The 12,122-nt window shown below is 45.5% G+C and overlaps 1 protein-coding gene across 1 annotated transcript in view; it reads left to right on the top strand.

Annotated features, from left to right (window-relative positions):
- SLC5A10 (solute carrier family 5 member 10) overlaps positions 1 to 12,122 on the top strand; it is a 104,218-nt gene that overhangs the window by 69,600 nt on the left and 22,496 nt on the right. The window contains exons 12-13 of the mRNA XM_073558465.1: positions 1,548 to 1,655; positions 1,774 to 1,924. Coding sequence (XP_073414566.1) covers positions 1,548 to 1,655; positions 1,774 to 1,924 — 259 coding nt within the window. The remainder of the gene's footprint in view (positions 1 to 1,547; positions 1,656 to 1,773; positions 1,925 to 12,122) is intronic.

The following is a 12,122-nucleotide window of genomic DNA, read 5'->3' as shown; positions in this document are numbered from 1 at the left end:
AGCCGGAGGGGGAAGTTCTGGAGAATTTCTATGACACATTAACATAATGTGCAAAAGATGTAACTACGGTAAGTAATAAGCAAACCAAGGACCAGACCCAGTGCTTGGACATCAACTAGGGGTCTTCATTAGAAAGTTATCAATGCTACAAGTGTGAAGGTAATAACTACATGATGCCCATTGCCCCTGCCAAGTGGCCCGTAGACCGAAGAATTGGTGATTGAGGAAATATCTGCTTTTCACTTGATCCTGATCAGTGGACGTCGGTCTTCAGTCCAAAGAGGAGGTCCAAAGAGGATCATGTTCTTGGCAAGGGCTAGTTGGATAGTGGGAGGACCTGGCATCTAAGGTGGCCTACTAGAGGAGGAACAATCTGCTTTCAATTTGATCCTGATCGGTGGCTATCAGTCTGTAATCCAAATAGGACATGACCATACTCATAGGAAGGACTGACTGATTGAAGGGAGGGACATTTGAGGTGATCTCATAGGAGCAACAACCTGCATTCCTCTTCATCTTGATTAGTGGAAGTCAGTCTTGAATTTAAAATGACCCGATTATGCTCAAAGGAAGGGCAGGACTGGCTAGTTGGAGGGTCTGGCATTTGAGGAGGCCTCAAGGGAATCCTGAGTTGATTTGAATCGAGTAGGATAGATTTGCTACGCTCCAGATCCTGATCATGGATATCCGTCTTCAATCCAAAGAGTACAAAATGATGCTCTTAGGATGGTCCCGATTGGCTAGTTGGAGGGCCTGCATCTGAAGAGGCCTCAAGGAGATCCTGAGTTGATTTGCTATTTTCCTGATTGAGAGGGATGGGTGTCAGTCTTCAAAACAATGAGGACACCATCACGATCTTAGGAAGCTGAGGTCTGACTAGCTGGCGGGTCTGGCATCTGAAAAGGCCTCATTGAGGAGAAAAGATTGTCTACTCATCTGATCCTGATTGATGGATGTCAATCTTCAATCCAGTTAGGACACCATCATGCACCTAGGGAGCTGAGGGCTGACTAGTTGGAAGGCATGGGTTCTGCGAAGAACTCATTGATGAGCAAAGATCACTTTCATCCTGACCCTGATTGCTGGACATTAGTGTCCAATCCAAACAGGACACTTATTATGCTCTAAGGAAAGGGAAATCTAGCACTTCAAGAGGCTTCATAGAGGAGAAAGATCTGCTCCAATTCTGATCAGTGCTAATCCGTTTTCGTAGACATGATCCTGCTCGTGGAGATGGGACCATTGCTTTCTTGGAGGGTCTGACATCTGAGGAGGCCTTCTGCCCAGTGTAGATGATAGATAGAGCTTTATGATGCTCAGTTTACATAAGACCATCTTTTTGGACATTACCGTTACATCCCAATTTTCATTGCATAATCCCTCCTCAATGACTAATTTTCCATATGTGCTAAAATATCAGTCCAACTGCTTGAATCAGTTGTGATGTTGCAGTTTGTACTAAAACTCTAAAATCAAGCATTTGTCTCCAACAGTGACCACTTGATTGTGTGATCTTCATCTTATATCTGATACTTTATGTCCTTCAGATGCTGTTGGATGTGTCGTCCCGGAAGAGTGTGTGAAAGTTTGTGGGGCTGAAGTTGGTTGCTCCAACATTGCATACCCAAAGCTGGTGATCGAACTGATGCCAAGTGGTAAGAGAACACCAGACAGACGTGATAACGGACTGTCTGTAGTAATATCCCACAGAAGACAGCACCTCCTTTATGTGCCCTTCTTTTTTTCTCATTCTTGTTTCCATTATTCTGAAAGGTCTTCGTGGTCTGATGATTGCAGTCATGATGGCAGCTCTCATGTCTTCCTTGACCTCCATATTTAACAGCAGCAGCACTCTATTCACTATGGACATCTGGAGGAAGATCAGGAAGAACGCCAACGAGAAGGAGCTTCTTCTGGTGGGAAGGTGAGGTTACCCTATAGACCATCAATGTTAGGACCCATAGACTTTATAGGATCTAATGGCAGCCTCCACCTTTAACACGATTTGTACTGATTTGGGTTCCTACAAGCAAATCCTGTCCCTTTTGGAAATAAATACATATAGCTAAAACTCAAACATTACCGGTGGGACACGGCACTTACCCCTGGTGGATTAAGCCATAAGCCGCCTTCATTATGGCCATTAAGCCCACAGCAATCTGTGGTGGACAGCTCATATATTTGTTCAGGAGCCACCTCCTTTAGCTGAAGCGGAGAGATCGTCCATTGTATATCTGGAAAGAAGTGGCTTCAAATCATTGAATTGCAATGGAAATCCAGAATCGGGGTGTCTGAAACGTGTTGGTGAAGCGGTATGCTCTCCTACCGTGTTTGCATCATGTTTGCAAATTATTGGAGAATAAAGAGAGATCATGTTATCTAGCGTTCCTGTAGATCATTATTGGACCTTGGATCATCGTCTGTATAGCCGGTAGGATCCTTTCCACTCTAGCATGGAGCAGTAAGCTATATTGGACAAGAGGGGGAAAACTGCTTTTAAATTGTACATTAGTTATCACCCAGATTACTTAGATTAGATACAATCTAAGAGGGTTGTCCAAGATTTATGATAGGACATCAATATCACATCAATGGAAGTCAGACATCCAGCACCTGCATCGGCGACGGCCATGTGAGTTAACAGTGTACAGAGCTGGAACAGCACAGCTTTATACACTGTGTAGTGATTTTCTTCTGTAGCTTAGCTCCCATTCAATTAAATAGGAGCTAAGCTGCAGTAACCGATATCCCTGACTTCCGAGGACGTCTCAGGGCCCCATACATGTTAGGTAGCTGTAGACCAAACTATCATTCGCCCGACTCCCCGATACACAAGAACGGTTAGCTCAGCCGATCGTTCCTGTCTTCTCTGTGAGAGAGGTCAATCCAAACTGCCCAGGTGACAGTCGGGAGGTCCTCTTGTACAGAAGACCTGTCCGTTGAACCCCTCTATATTGGTGGGTTTGTCCCACCCTTAGCCTATTGTGTATGGGGCTCCTCATATTTACTGGCGATTCGTTGCCTTTTGGCTCTTTATCTTTTTCGGGCAGCCCTTCCATTCTCCTATTACTGGCGGCTCCTGACGTGAGGTGTAGATTAGTTTACATCCACCCTTATTAGCGTTCTCGGTTTTACGAGTTCTCTGCAGATAAAAGGAAGATTTATATCTAGTTATTATGAGGGGGATGGGATGAGGATTTTTTTTTTTTAAAGGAAAGAGAAGAATAGTTGATGTTTTCATTGTCTGTTTTCCTATCGGGTGTAGACTGGTGTCAGATGTGATCTACTATCTAACTCGGCTGAGTAGGTGGTAACTTACTGATCGTGGGGGTTCGACCACCAGTGCCCCGCACTGATCAGTAGAAGAAGAAATTTTTATTCCTAATGGGGCATTTTTATCCCCATTCCAACATTCATTCTCTATGGGGCAACCAGTTTGGTGGCACGGCCATTTAATTTTGTGACTGGGTTAAAAAGTGCCCCGTTCTGTCAACTGGTGCCGATTCCGGCAGTGATAACCCCACTAATCGACAAGATATCATCTGTCCTGTGGATTGGGAGGTCTCTATACACATTAGATGCTCTACCGGTGCTGATGAAATTGTTCGGTTTCTCCGACTTTAATGTGTATTATGGTCTTTACACTGCCCAAACACATTAGATTGATGATGGCTGAACCTGCGGATTTTTGGTGGGAGTCACCAATCACCTACTACTGGGGAGATAAAGATTTTTAACTGCCCCATCTTTTCATTCTCCTAGGAATAAGCCTCCTCCATGGTGGTCTGGCATCGGCGTTCTCCCTAATGAAAACACAGACATGCTGAGCCAAGCATCCGTGTGTACACGGAGAGGACGGGTATTTAATGTGTACGGCAGCTTTATTGGGGTCTCATCCCCACAATATCACAGAGGTGTAAGAGTTCAAAAGAATGGCAGGAAAAGACCAAACCACTGGAACTAAAACTTCCCACACAGCGATGAAACTAGATTTGATGCACAGCCTGGGGAGCGCTCTAGAGAAGAAGCTAGAAAGACATCTTCTATTATTTCCAGCTTCACTTTCTTTATCCGAGACTGAGCAAAGTGCCACCTTTCCTCAGATACAGTAGTGACACCTTTCCTTCTATACAGTAGTGCCACCTTTCCTTAGATACAGTAGTGCCACCTTTCCTTAGATACAGTAGGGCCACCTTTCCTTAGATACAGTAGGGCCACCTTTCCTCAGATACAGTACTGCCACCTTTCCTCATATACAGTAGGGCCACCTTTCCTCAGTTACAGTACTGCCACCTTTCCTCAGATACAGTAGTGCCACCTTTCCCCAGATACAGTGGTGCCACCTTTCCTTAGATACAGTAGGGCCACCTTTCCTTAGATACAGTGGTGCCACCTTTCCTTAGATACAGTAGTGCCACCTTTCCTTAGATACAGGAGGGCCACCTTTCCCCAGATACAGTAGTGCCACCTTTCCCCAGATACAGTGGTGCCACCTTTCCTTAGATACAGTAAGGCCACCTTTCCTCAGATACAGTGGTGCCACCTTTCCTTAGATACAGTAAGGCCACCTTTCCTCAGATACAGTGGTGCCACCTTTCCTTAGATACAGTAGGGCCACCTTTCCCCAGATACAGTGGTGCCACCTTTCCTTAGATACAGTGGTGCCACCTTTCCTTAGATACAGTAGGGCCACCTTTCCTTAGATACAGTAGGGCCACCTTTCCTTAGATACATTAGTGCCACCTTTCCTTAGATACAGTAGGGCCACCTTTCCCCAGATACAGTGGTGCCACCTTTCCTTAGATACAGTGGTGCCACCTTTCCTTAGATACAGTAGGGCCACCTTTCCTTAGATACAGTAGGGCCACCTTTCCTTAGATACATTAGTGCCACCTTTCCTTAGATACAGTAGGGCCACCTTTCCCCAGATACAGTGGTGCCACCTTTCCTCAGATACAGTGGTGCCACCTTTCCTTAGATACAGTAGGGCCACCCTATGATCCGGCCACAGATGTGGCCGCGTATTATGTCTCCCACTTCTTGGTATCAGGACGATCTGTGACGTTTGCTGCCGTTCTGTGTATTAAACCCTGAGGGCAGCGGCAGTGAGTTCTCCATCCGGAGCCGGTCCGGTCAGTCTGGGACGGAGGTTTGTTTCCTCGTATCTTCTCTATTTCGAGATATTTTAATTAGGTTAATTACACATTGTCTGATAAGTCACCGCGTCTCAGGAAAACCACAGACTGGATTTATTTCCTGTATTTAAGATTGTAAGCATCAGTGTGCGGTCCCCATAATGACATCCACACATAGTGGACAGACCCCAGTACAGTGCCTGCCACGCTCCCCCTAATCATAGCCATTGTGTACAATACCAGTGCCTACCCCAATATATCTATAACTAGCGCCCCCTAATGTTCACCACAATGCACCTACACAGAGACCCCTTAAATAATGCACCGATAAGGAGGGCCGCCATAGTGCCCCCTGATAATAGCTGCATTGTCTCCATATCGTTCATGTCAATATTTTTGGACGGTACCATAAAAAGTGAGATGTAATGGAAGGACTCGTATTATTCCTTGTGATTAGTCACACGTGCTCCATCCTGACATAATCAGTGGCATTGAGTGACCTGTCGGGCATCATCGACTTCCTAGAGCATTTCCCATATCCATCAATGACAAACCACACGTTGCTTCTTGTCTGGGACCTCCAGAGGGTCTCATAGCAAAACCAAAACCTTCTAATTCTGGACGAGACGGTCCCCATTCTCCCTCCTAAACTTTGGGTTCCTTGCTTTGGCCGTACTGCCTGGTGGGTGCACTAGGGAAGAAGTTTTTTTTTTAGCTTTTTTTACTTCATCCACTACATATTTCCTATGGGGACTGGCACTTGTGCCGTGTTTTCCTTAAATCCGATAGTACATCACTTATCCAAAACTTCCTGATAAACCTGAGCCCGGGATCCCGGCTGTAGACATACTGTAATTATTCCAGTCTTCCAGTGTTATTCCACTAAGCTGCACCTGCTGCCATTGTGTGCATTAATCCCTATGTAGCGGGGTGTCTCAGTGCCCCTACCTGCATCCGCAGTTTGTGTGGGGAACTAGAGGCCTTCCATAGAGAGACAGACCTGGACCTGATTCCACACAACAAGGTAAAACTGCTCTTAGGCTAGTTTCACACTTGCTTTTTTTTGCAGCGCGTTTTTCCCGCAAAAAAACGCATTGAAAAAACGCATACAAATGCATACAAACGCTGCGTTTTTTTCAAGCATTTTTATGCGCATGCAGGAAAAAAACGCAGCGTTTTTGCGCGTTTGTATGCGTTTTTTGTGCGTTTGCGTTTTTTTACAGATTTTGGAAAAACCCCACAAAAAAGAAAAAACAACCATTCAACAACACACAAGACCAATGGGACTTCATTGTGGGTGTGGTATGTTAATATATAGACCCTGTCTACAGTATTCTTCACATTTGCTTGATTCTTCTCGTGACCATGGATCTGCGCTGGAAGAGTTTTCACTTCAACTTGGATTTGGACATCGCGATGGCTCAGGCGTATGCAGTTGCTTGCCATGAACAAAGGAAGAGAGAGAGGCAGCGAAGACGGCGGCGTATGTGGATACATCCGATTGTTGAACTCCGGGAGAGCCGTGGGGCATACCACACCCTCTACAGCGAGCTACAGGCAAACCCGGAGAAATTTACAGATTATATCCGGATGTCCCACGAAAGTTTCATGGATTTGCTTGCTTGTGTCCAACAATCCATCCGGAGACAGGACACACAGCTCCGTCGTGCGATTCCTCCTGAGGAACGGCTACTGGTGACATTACGGTATGTTTTAAAAACCAAGGGGTGCGGTCTGATGTTTTTTTTTTAAATTTAGTATTCAAAACCTTGGGTAATTAGTTTTCGTGAATGTACTAATATTTTTTTTTATAGTTTTTTAAAATAATATACATAAATATTAATTTTACTTCTTTGTCTGTTCACAGATTCCTGGCGACTGGAGAAACCCTATCTTCACTACACTTCCAGTACCGTATTGGAATCTCTACCTTGTCTGGAATTGTTGCTGACACCTGCCGGGCTCTCTGGAATGTTCTTTGTCCAGAATTTATGCCCCTGCCCACCGCTGAAAAGTGGATGGAAATTGCTGACAAATTCTGGACAGTATGCAATTTTCCCAACTGTTTGGGAGCTGTTGATGGTAAACACATACGGATCATCAAACCCCAAAGAACGGGATCTGAGTACTATAATTACAAAAAGTACTTTTCAATAGTACTCATGGCGATTGCGGATGCCGGATGTATGTTTGTAGCAGTGGACATTGGAGCATTTGGCCGTGGTAATGACTCACAGGCTTTTAAAAACTCAGACATGGGCCGGAGGTTGTATGGCAACCAATTTAATTTCCCTATGCCATGGCCTCTTCCTCACACCGAAGCTCCGCCACTGCCCTTTGTAATGGTTGGCGATGAGGCTTTTCAAATGTGCGGAAACTTACTGAAACCCTACTCCAGCTGGGACTTGGACCACACCAAAAAAATATTTAATTACAGGCTGACCAGGGCCAGAAGAACTGTCGAGTGTGCTTTTGGGATTCTTGTCTCCAGATGGCGAATTCTGGGCACGGCCATTAATCTTAAACTTGAAACAGTCGATGAGGTGGTGAAGGCCTGTGTGGTTCTACATAACTTTGTGATGGCTAAAGAGCACCCGACCTTTGAACTGGACGATGATGCTCCTAACCCATTGCCTGAATTCACTCAGCACACTCTCAGGTCATCCGTTGAAGTTGGCCAAATGAGGGACCAATTTGCGGCCTACTTTATTTCTGATGTAGGACGGGTGCACTGGCAAGATGAAATGGTGTAATGTTTTTGTTTGTTTATGGTAATAAAAAACCTTATTTGATACCATTACTGAGTGCACTATATTTTTTAAACTCCAATTAAATAAAAAACTTCCCATGTATAACTTAATTTTTTGATGTTCACACACCTGGGCAGGTAAATACACATATGAGTTAAAATGCAGCATTGCTAGTCTGCGTGAAATATATTGGAACGAGCAAAGCTGCAGGCCATGAATCAGGAAACCAATTTTTTTCAAGAGAAAATTGTGCAACTAGTTGAAAAAAAAGTATGTGATTTTCTCAAAACACAACCCTCAAAACCCAACCCCAATGAAAGTCCATGGGGAATACAAGTCAGCATTGAGTGGATGAATGTAATCTGCTCCATTCCAACTTACAAGTTATTACACTAGGCCTTGGAATGACTATACTAGGCCGTGGTATTTCAAATATGAGTATATATTACGCCTTGTGCCTACTATTATAGTCATATGTGAAATACCACGGCCTAGTATAGTCATACCAAGGCCTACTCGATTTTTGCCAACTACGATCTTGTTTCACAAAAAACAAACTGGTGAAACTTGACAAGTTTCACCAGTTTGTTTTTCATGAAACCAGATTCTAGTTGGTAAAACTAGAGTTATTACACTAGGCCTTGTAATGACTACACTAGGCCGTGGTATTTCAAATATGAGTATAGTAGGCCTTGGGGCTAGTAGTATAGTAATATGTGAAATACCACGGCCTAGTATAGTCATACCAAGGCCTACTGTAATAACTCGATTTTTAACAACTAGCATCTTGTTTCACAAAAAACAAACTGGTGAAACTAGAAAGAAACTTATTTTTTAGACAAGTTTCAACAGTTTGTTTTTCATGAAACCAGATCCAAGTTGGTAAAACTCGAGTTATTACACTAGGCCTTGGTATGACTATACTAGTCCGTGTTATTTCACATATGACTATACTAGGCCTTGGGTTGGTTTTTAACATGTATTTACCCATCAGTGTGTGTGAGCGGCGCAAACAACATTAATGAAACTTTGTAATGGTGAACCACAAATGTAAATTTATTTTTAATCACAAAAATAAACCAAAAAATTATTTTTTCCGGCGTTTGGGGGCAGATGGTTTCAATTTGGGGGTGTGCAGGGAATATGCAACACTTGCAGTTGAAGACGGTGTTTGAGGGGAAGGGGCAACAAAACTTGTGGGGGAAGGTAGTCCAGTTAAGGGAATTAAACTAGGAACACTTGGAGGAGAGGAAATCTGTTCAGGTACATTAGTTGTAATGGCATGTCGCCGTAGGCTTGTGTGCCTGGACCGACTTTGGCCCAATGCCCGCCTTGATAGATTTCGCCTTGAACTAGGGGCAAATATTGAGTGTAGGTCCCCCGTCTGCTGGTGTGGCTGCTGCTGCTGCTGAGGTGGCTGCTGCTGCTGAGGTGGCGGCTGCTGCTGAGGTGGCTGCTGCTGCTGCTGAGGTGGCTGCTGCTGCTGCTGAGGTGGTTGCTGCTGCTGCTGAGGTGGCTGCTGCTGCTGCTGAGGTGGCTGCTGCTGCTGCTGAGGTGGCTGCTGCTGAGGTGGCTGCTGCTGCTGAGGTGGCTGCTGCTGCTGCTCTTCGTTGGCAGTGCTCGTCCTTGCAGGAGGACTGGTGGCGGCAGTGATGGTCCAGGTTTGCAGAGTGGTGGTGGCAGGGCTACTACATGTTGTTGTAGCGGCAGGGCTGTTCCATGTTTGCCTAGTGGTGGCTGAGCTCCACGCATGCATGGGAGTGGCGGTGGTGCTCCAGACAGGAGCAGCGCTTGCCATGGTGGTGTCGGTGAAGTGACCAGCTGCACTCAGACTTGTGGTGGTGTAACAGTGGGTGTCCTGGCTTTGAATAGAGGTGTCCGTGCAGTGGTATGCAGCACAAGTCGGTAGTGAGGTGAAGCGAGTCAATGGTGGCACAGGTGGAAATGACACCACTGACTGCTGACCGTACCGATTATGCTGCATAGCCTGCAAGAAAGCATTGTTGCAGGCCTGCAGCACATTCAGCTGTTGCTCAGGACTAAGGTGTTCCGCCATGCCCTTTTCAATCTTACTAAAAAAATGGTGTGCTGGTCTGTTGAGGTCGGCCTCCAGACGGTCAAGGCGCTGTTCTACAGAATTGAAGCGGTGTTCAAAGTGGTTAAAACCACGTTCCATGAGTGCAAAACCGCTTTCAACTCTGTCGGACAGTGACTTGAGGCTGGAATTAAAGGCCTCGCTCAAATGCATAAACTCGGGCAAGACATTCCTGTCCAAGGCCCTCTGCCGCTGGCGGGTAGTGCCCGCATAACCAGTGGCAGAGACCTGGGACAGGGGAACACCTGATGGCCCAGCTTCCTGGTCACCAGCTGTGTGTGTGGCTGACCTGCAAGGTGCTTCCTGGCTGTCGGATGGCTGGGACGGGTCAGAGGACGTCCGAGGAAGGACCGCTCCAGGGCCAGGTTGCAGGGTGCTGCTCCAGGTGCTGTGGAAGAAAGGAAAATCATTACTACCATGCCTTTACAAGAAGCATCAACTGTGGATTAGAAAAACACAGATTAATAAAAATAAAAACCAAAAATTTATAATACTTACGATCTCGTGGCAAGGACCGGTCTTAGGAACTGCAACGCGTGATAGTGACGGTATCTAGTTCTGGTCCTTGACGCAGATCCACTGCGAACCTGGCCCTCAGCACGAACATCACTGTTGAAGCGGTCCTTGATCGAACGCCAACGTGTTCGGACTTTGTCCACTGTTGTTAAAAAAAAAACAGTGCCGTCAAGGACAACAGTCACTGCGGCACAATATAGCAATACAATACTCAAAGCAGTCACTGTAGACCCCGATGACACTGTTGGGTTTCCTGCTAGAATACACCTAGCACGAAACCCAACAGTGCCGTCAAGGACAACAGTCACTGCGGCACAATGTAGCAATACAATACTCAAAGCAGTCACTGTAGACCCCGATGACACTGTTGGGTTTCCTGCTAGAATACACCTAGCACGAAACCCAACAGTGCCGTCAAGGACAACAGTCACTGCGGCACAATGTAGCAATACAATACTCAAAGCAGTCACTGTAGACCCCGATGACACTGTTGGGTTTCCTGCTAGAATACACCTAGCACGAAACCCAACAGTGCCGTCAAGGACAACAGTCACTGCGGCACAATGTAGCAATACAATACTCAAAGCAGTCACTGTAGACCCCGATGACACTGTTGGGTTTCCTGCTAGAATACACCTAGCACGAAACCCAACAGTGCCGTCAAGGACAACAGTCACTGCGGCACAATGTAGCAATACAATACTCAAAGCAGTCACTGTAGACCCCGATGACACTGTTGGGTTTCCTGCTAGAATATGCCTAGCACGAAACCCAACAGTGCCGTCAAGGACAACAGTCACTGCGGCACAATACAGAGCAGGGAAATACTCACTAAACGCCTTTTTGGAGGATGCTGTGGCGCTGTCCCAGCCATCCATCAACGCTGCGGCCACCTCATTCCATAGCCGCCGGGTCACCACAATGTCCTTGTGCAGCCGGTCACGGCTGTCCCACAACGGCGAACGCTCCTGGACCAGGCTGATGAGCTGCTCATTATCCAGGTAGACGTCTTCATCCCGTTGTGGAACCTAGACAAAACACATTCATTAGAATAATCAAATTTAAATTGAATAAAAAGTTACAAAAAAAGAAACATAAAAAAGAGTAAAAATAGAAGATAAAAAATAAAGAACATTACAAATCATTTGATACATACATTCCGTATCACCACCGGGACTTGGCTTCGCTGCTCCTGCTCTTCGCCCTCACTAGTCCCGTCCGCAGAAGAAGATGATGATGACGATGTCTTAAAAAAGTTGAAAAAAACGTAAGAGATTTGGAGAAGCAGCAGATATACTTACCAGATGCACGAAAATAATCACCTCACGGTCTGCTTGCGCCAATTCCTGCCGCGATGGGGAATACTCGGATTCTGAAGACATACTGCATGTAAAAATAATAAAAATCATTAGTACATACAGTGCCTACAAGTAGTATTCAACCCCCTGCAGATTTAGCAGGTTTGATAAGATGCAAATAAGTTAGAGCCTTCAAACTTCACACAAGAGCAGGATTTATTTACAGATGCATAAATCTTACAAACCAAAAAGTTATGTTGCTCAGTTAAATTTTAATAAATTTTAAACATACAAGTGTGGGTCAATTATTATTCAACCCCTAGGTTTA

Source organism: Dendrobates tinctorius, unplaced genomic scaffold, assembly GCF_039654945.1.
Source record: "Dendrobates tinctorius isolate UK_male_01 unplaced genomic scaffold, ASM3965494v1 ptg000257l, whole genome shotgun sequence".
In the NCBI taxonomy this organism is placed as follows: domain Eukaryota; kingdom Metazoa; phylum Chordata; class Amphibia; order Anura; family Dendrobatidae; genus Dendrobates; species Dendrobates tinctorius.
The sequence above is the reverse complement of the archived record's forward strand: the minus strand, read 5'-3'. Positions and strand labels throughout refer to the sequence as shown.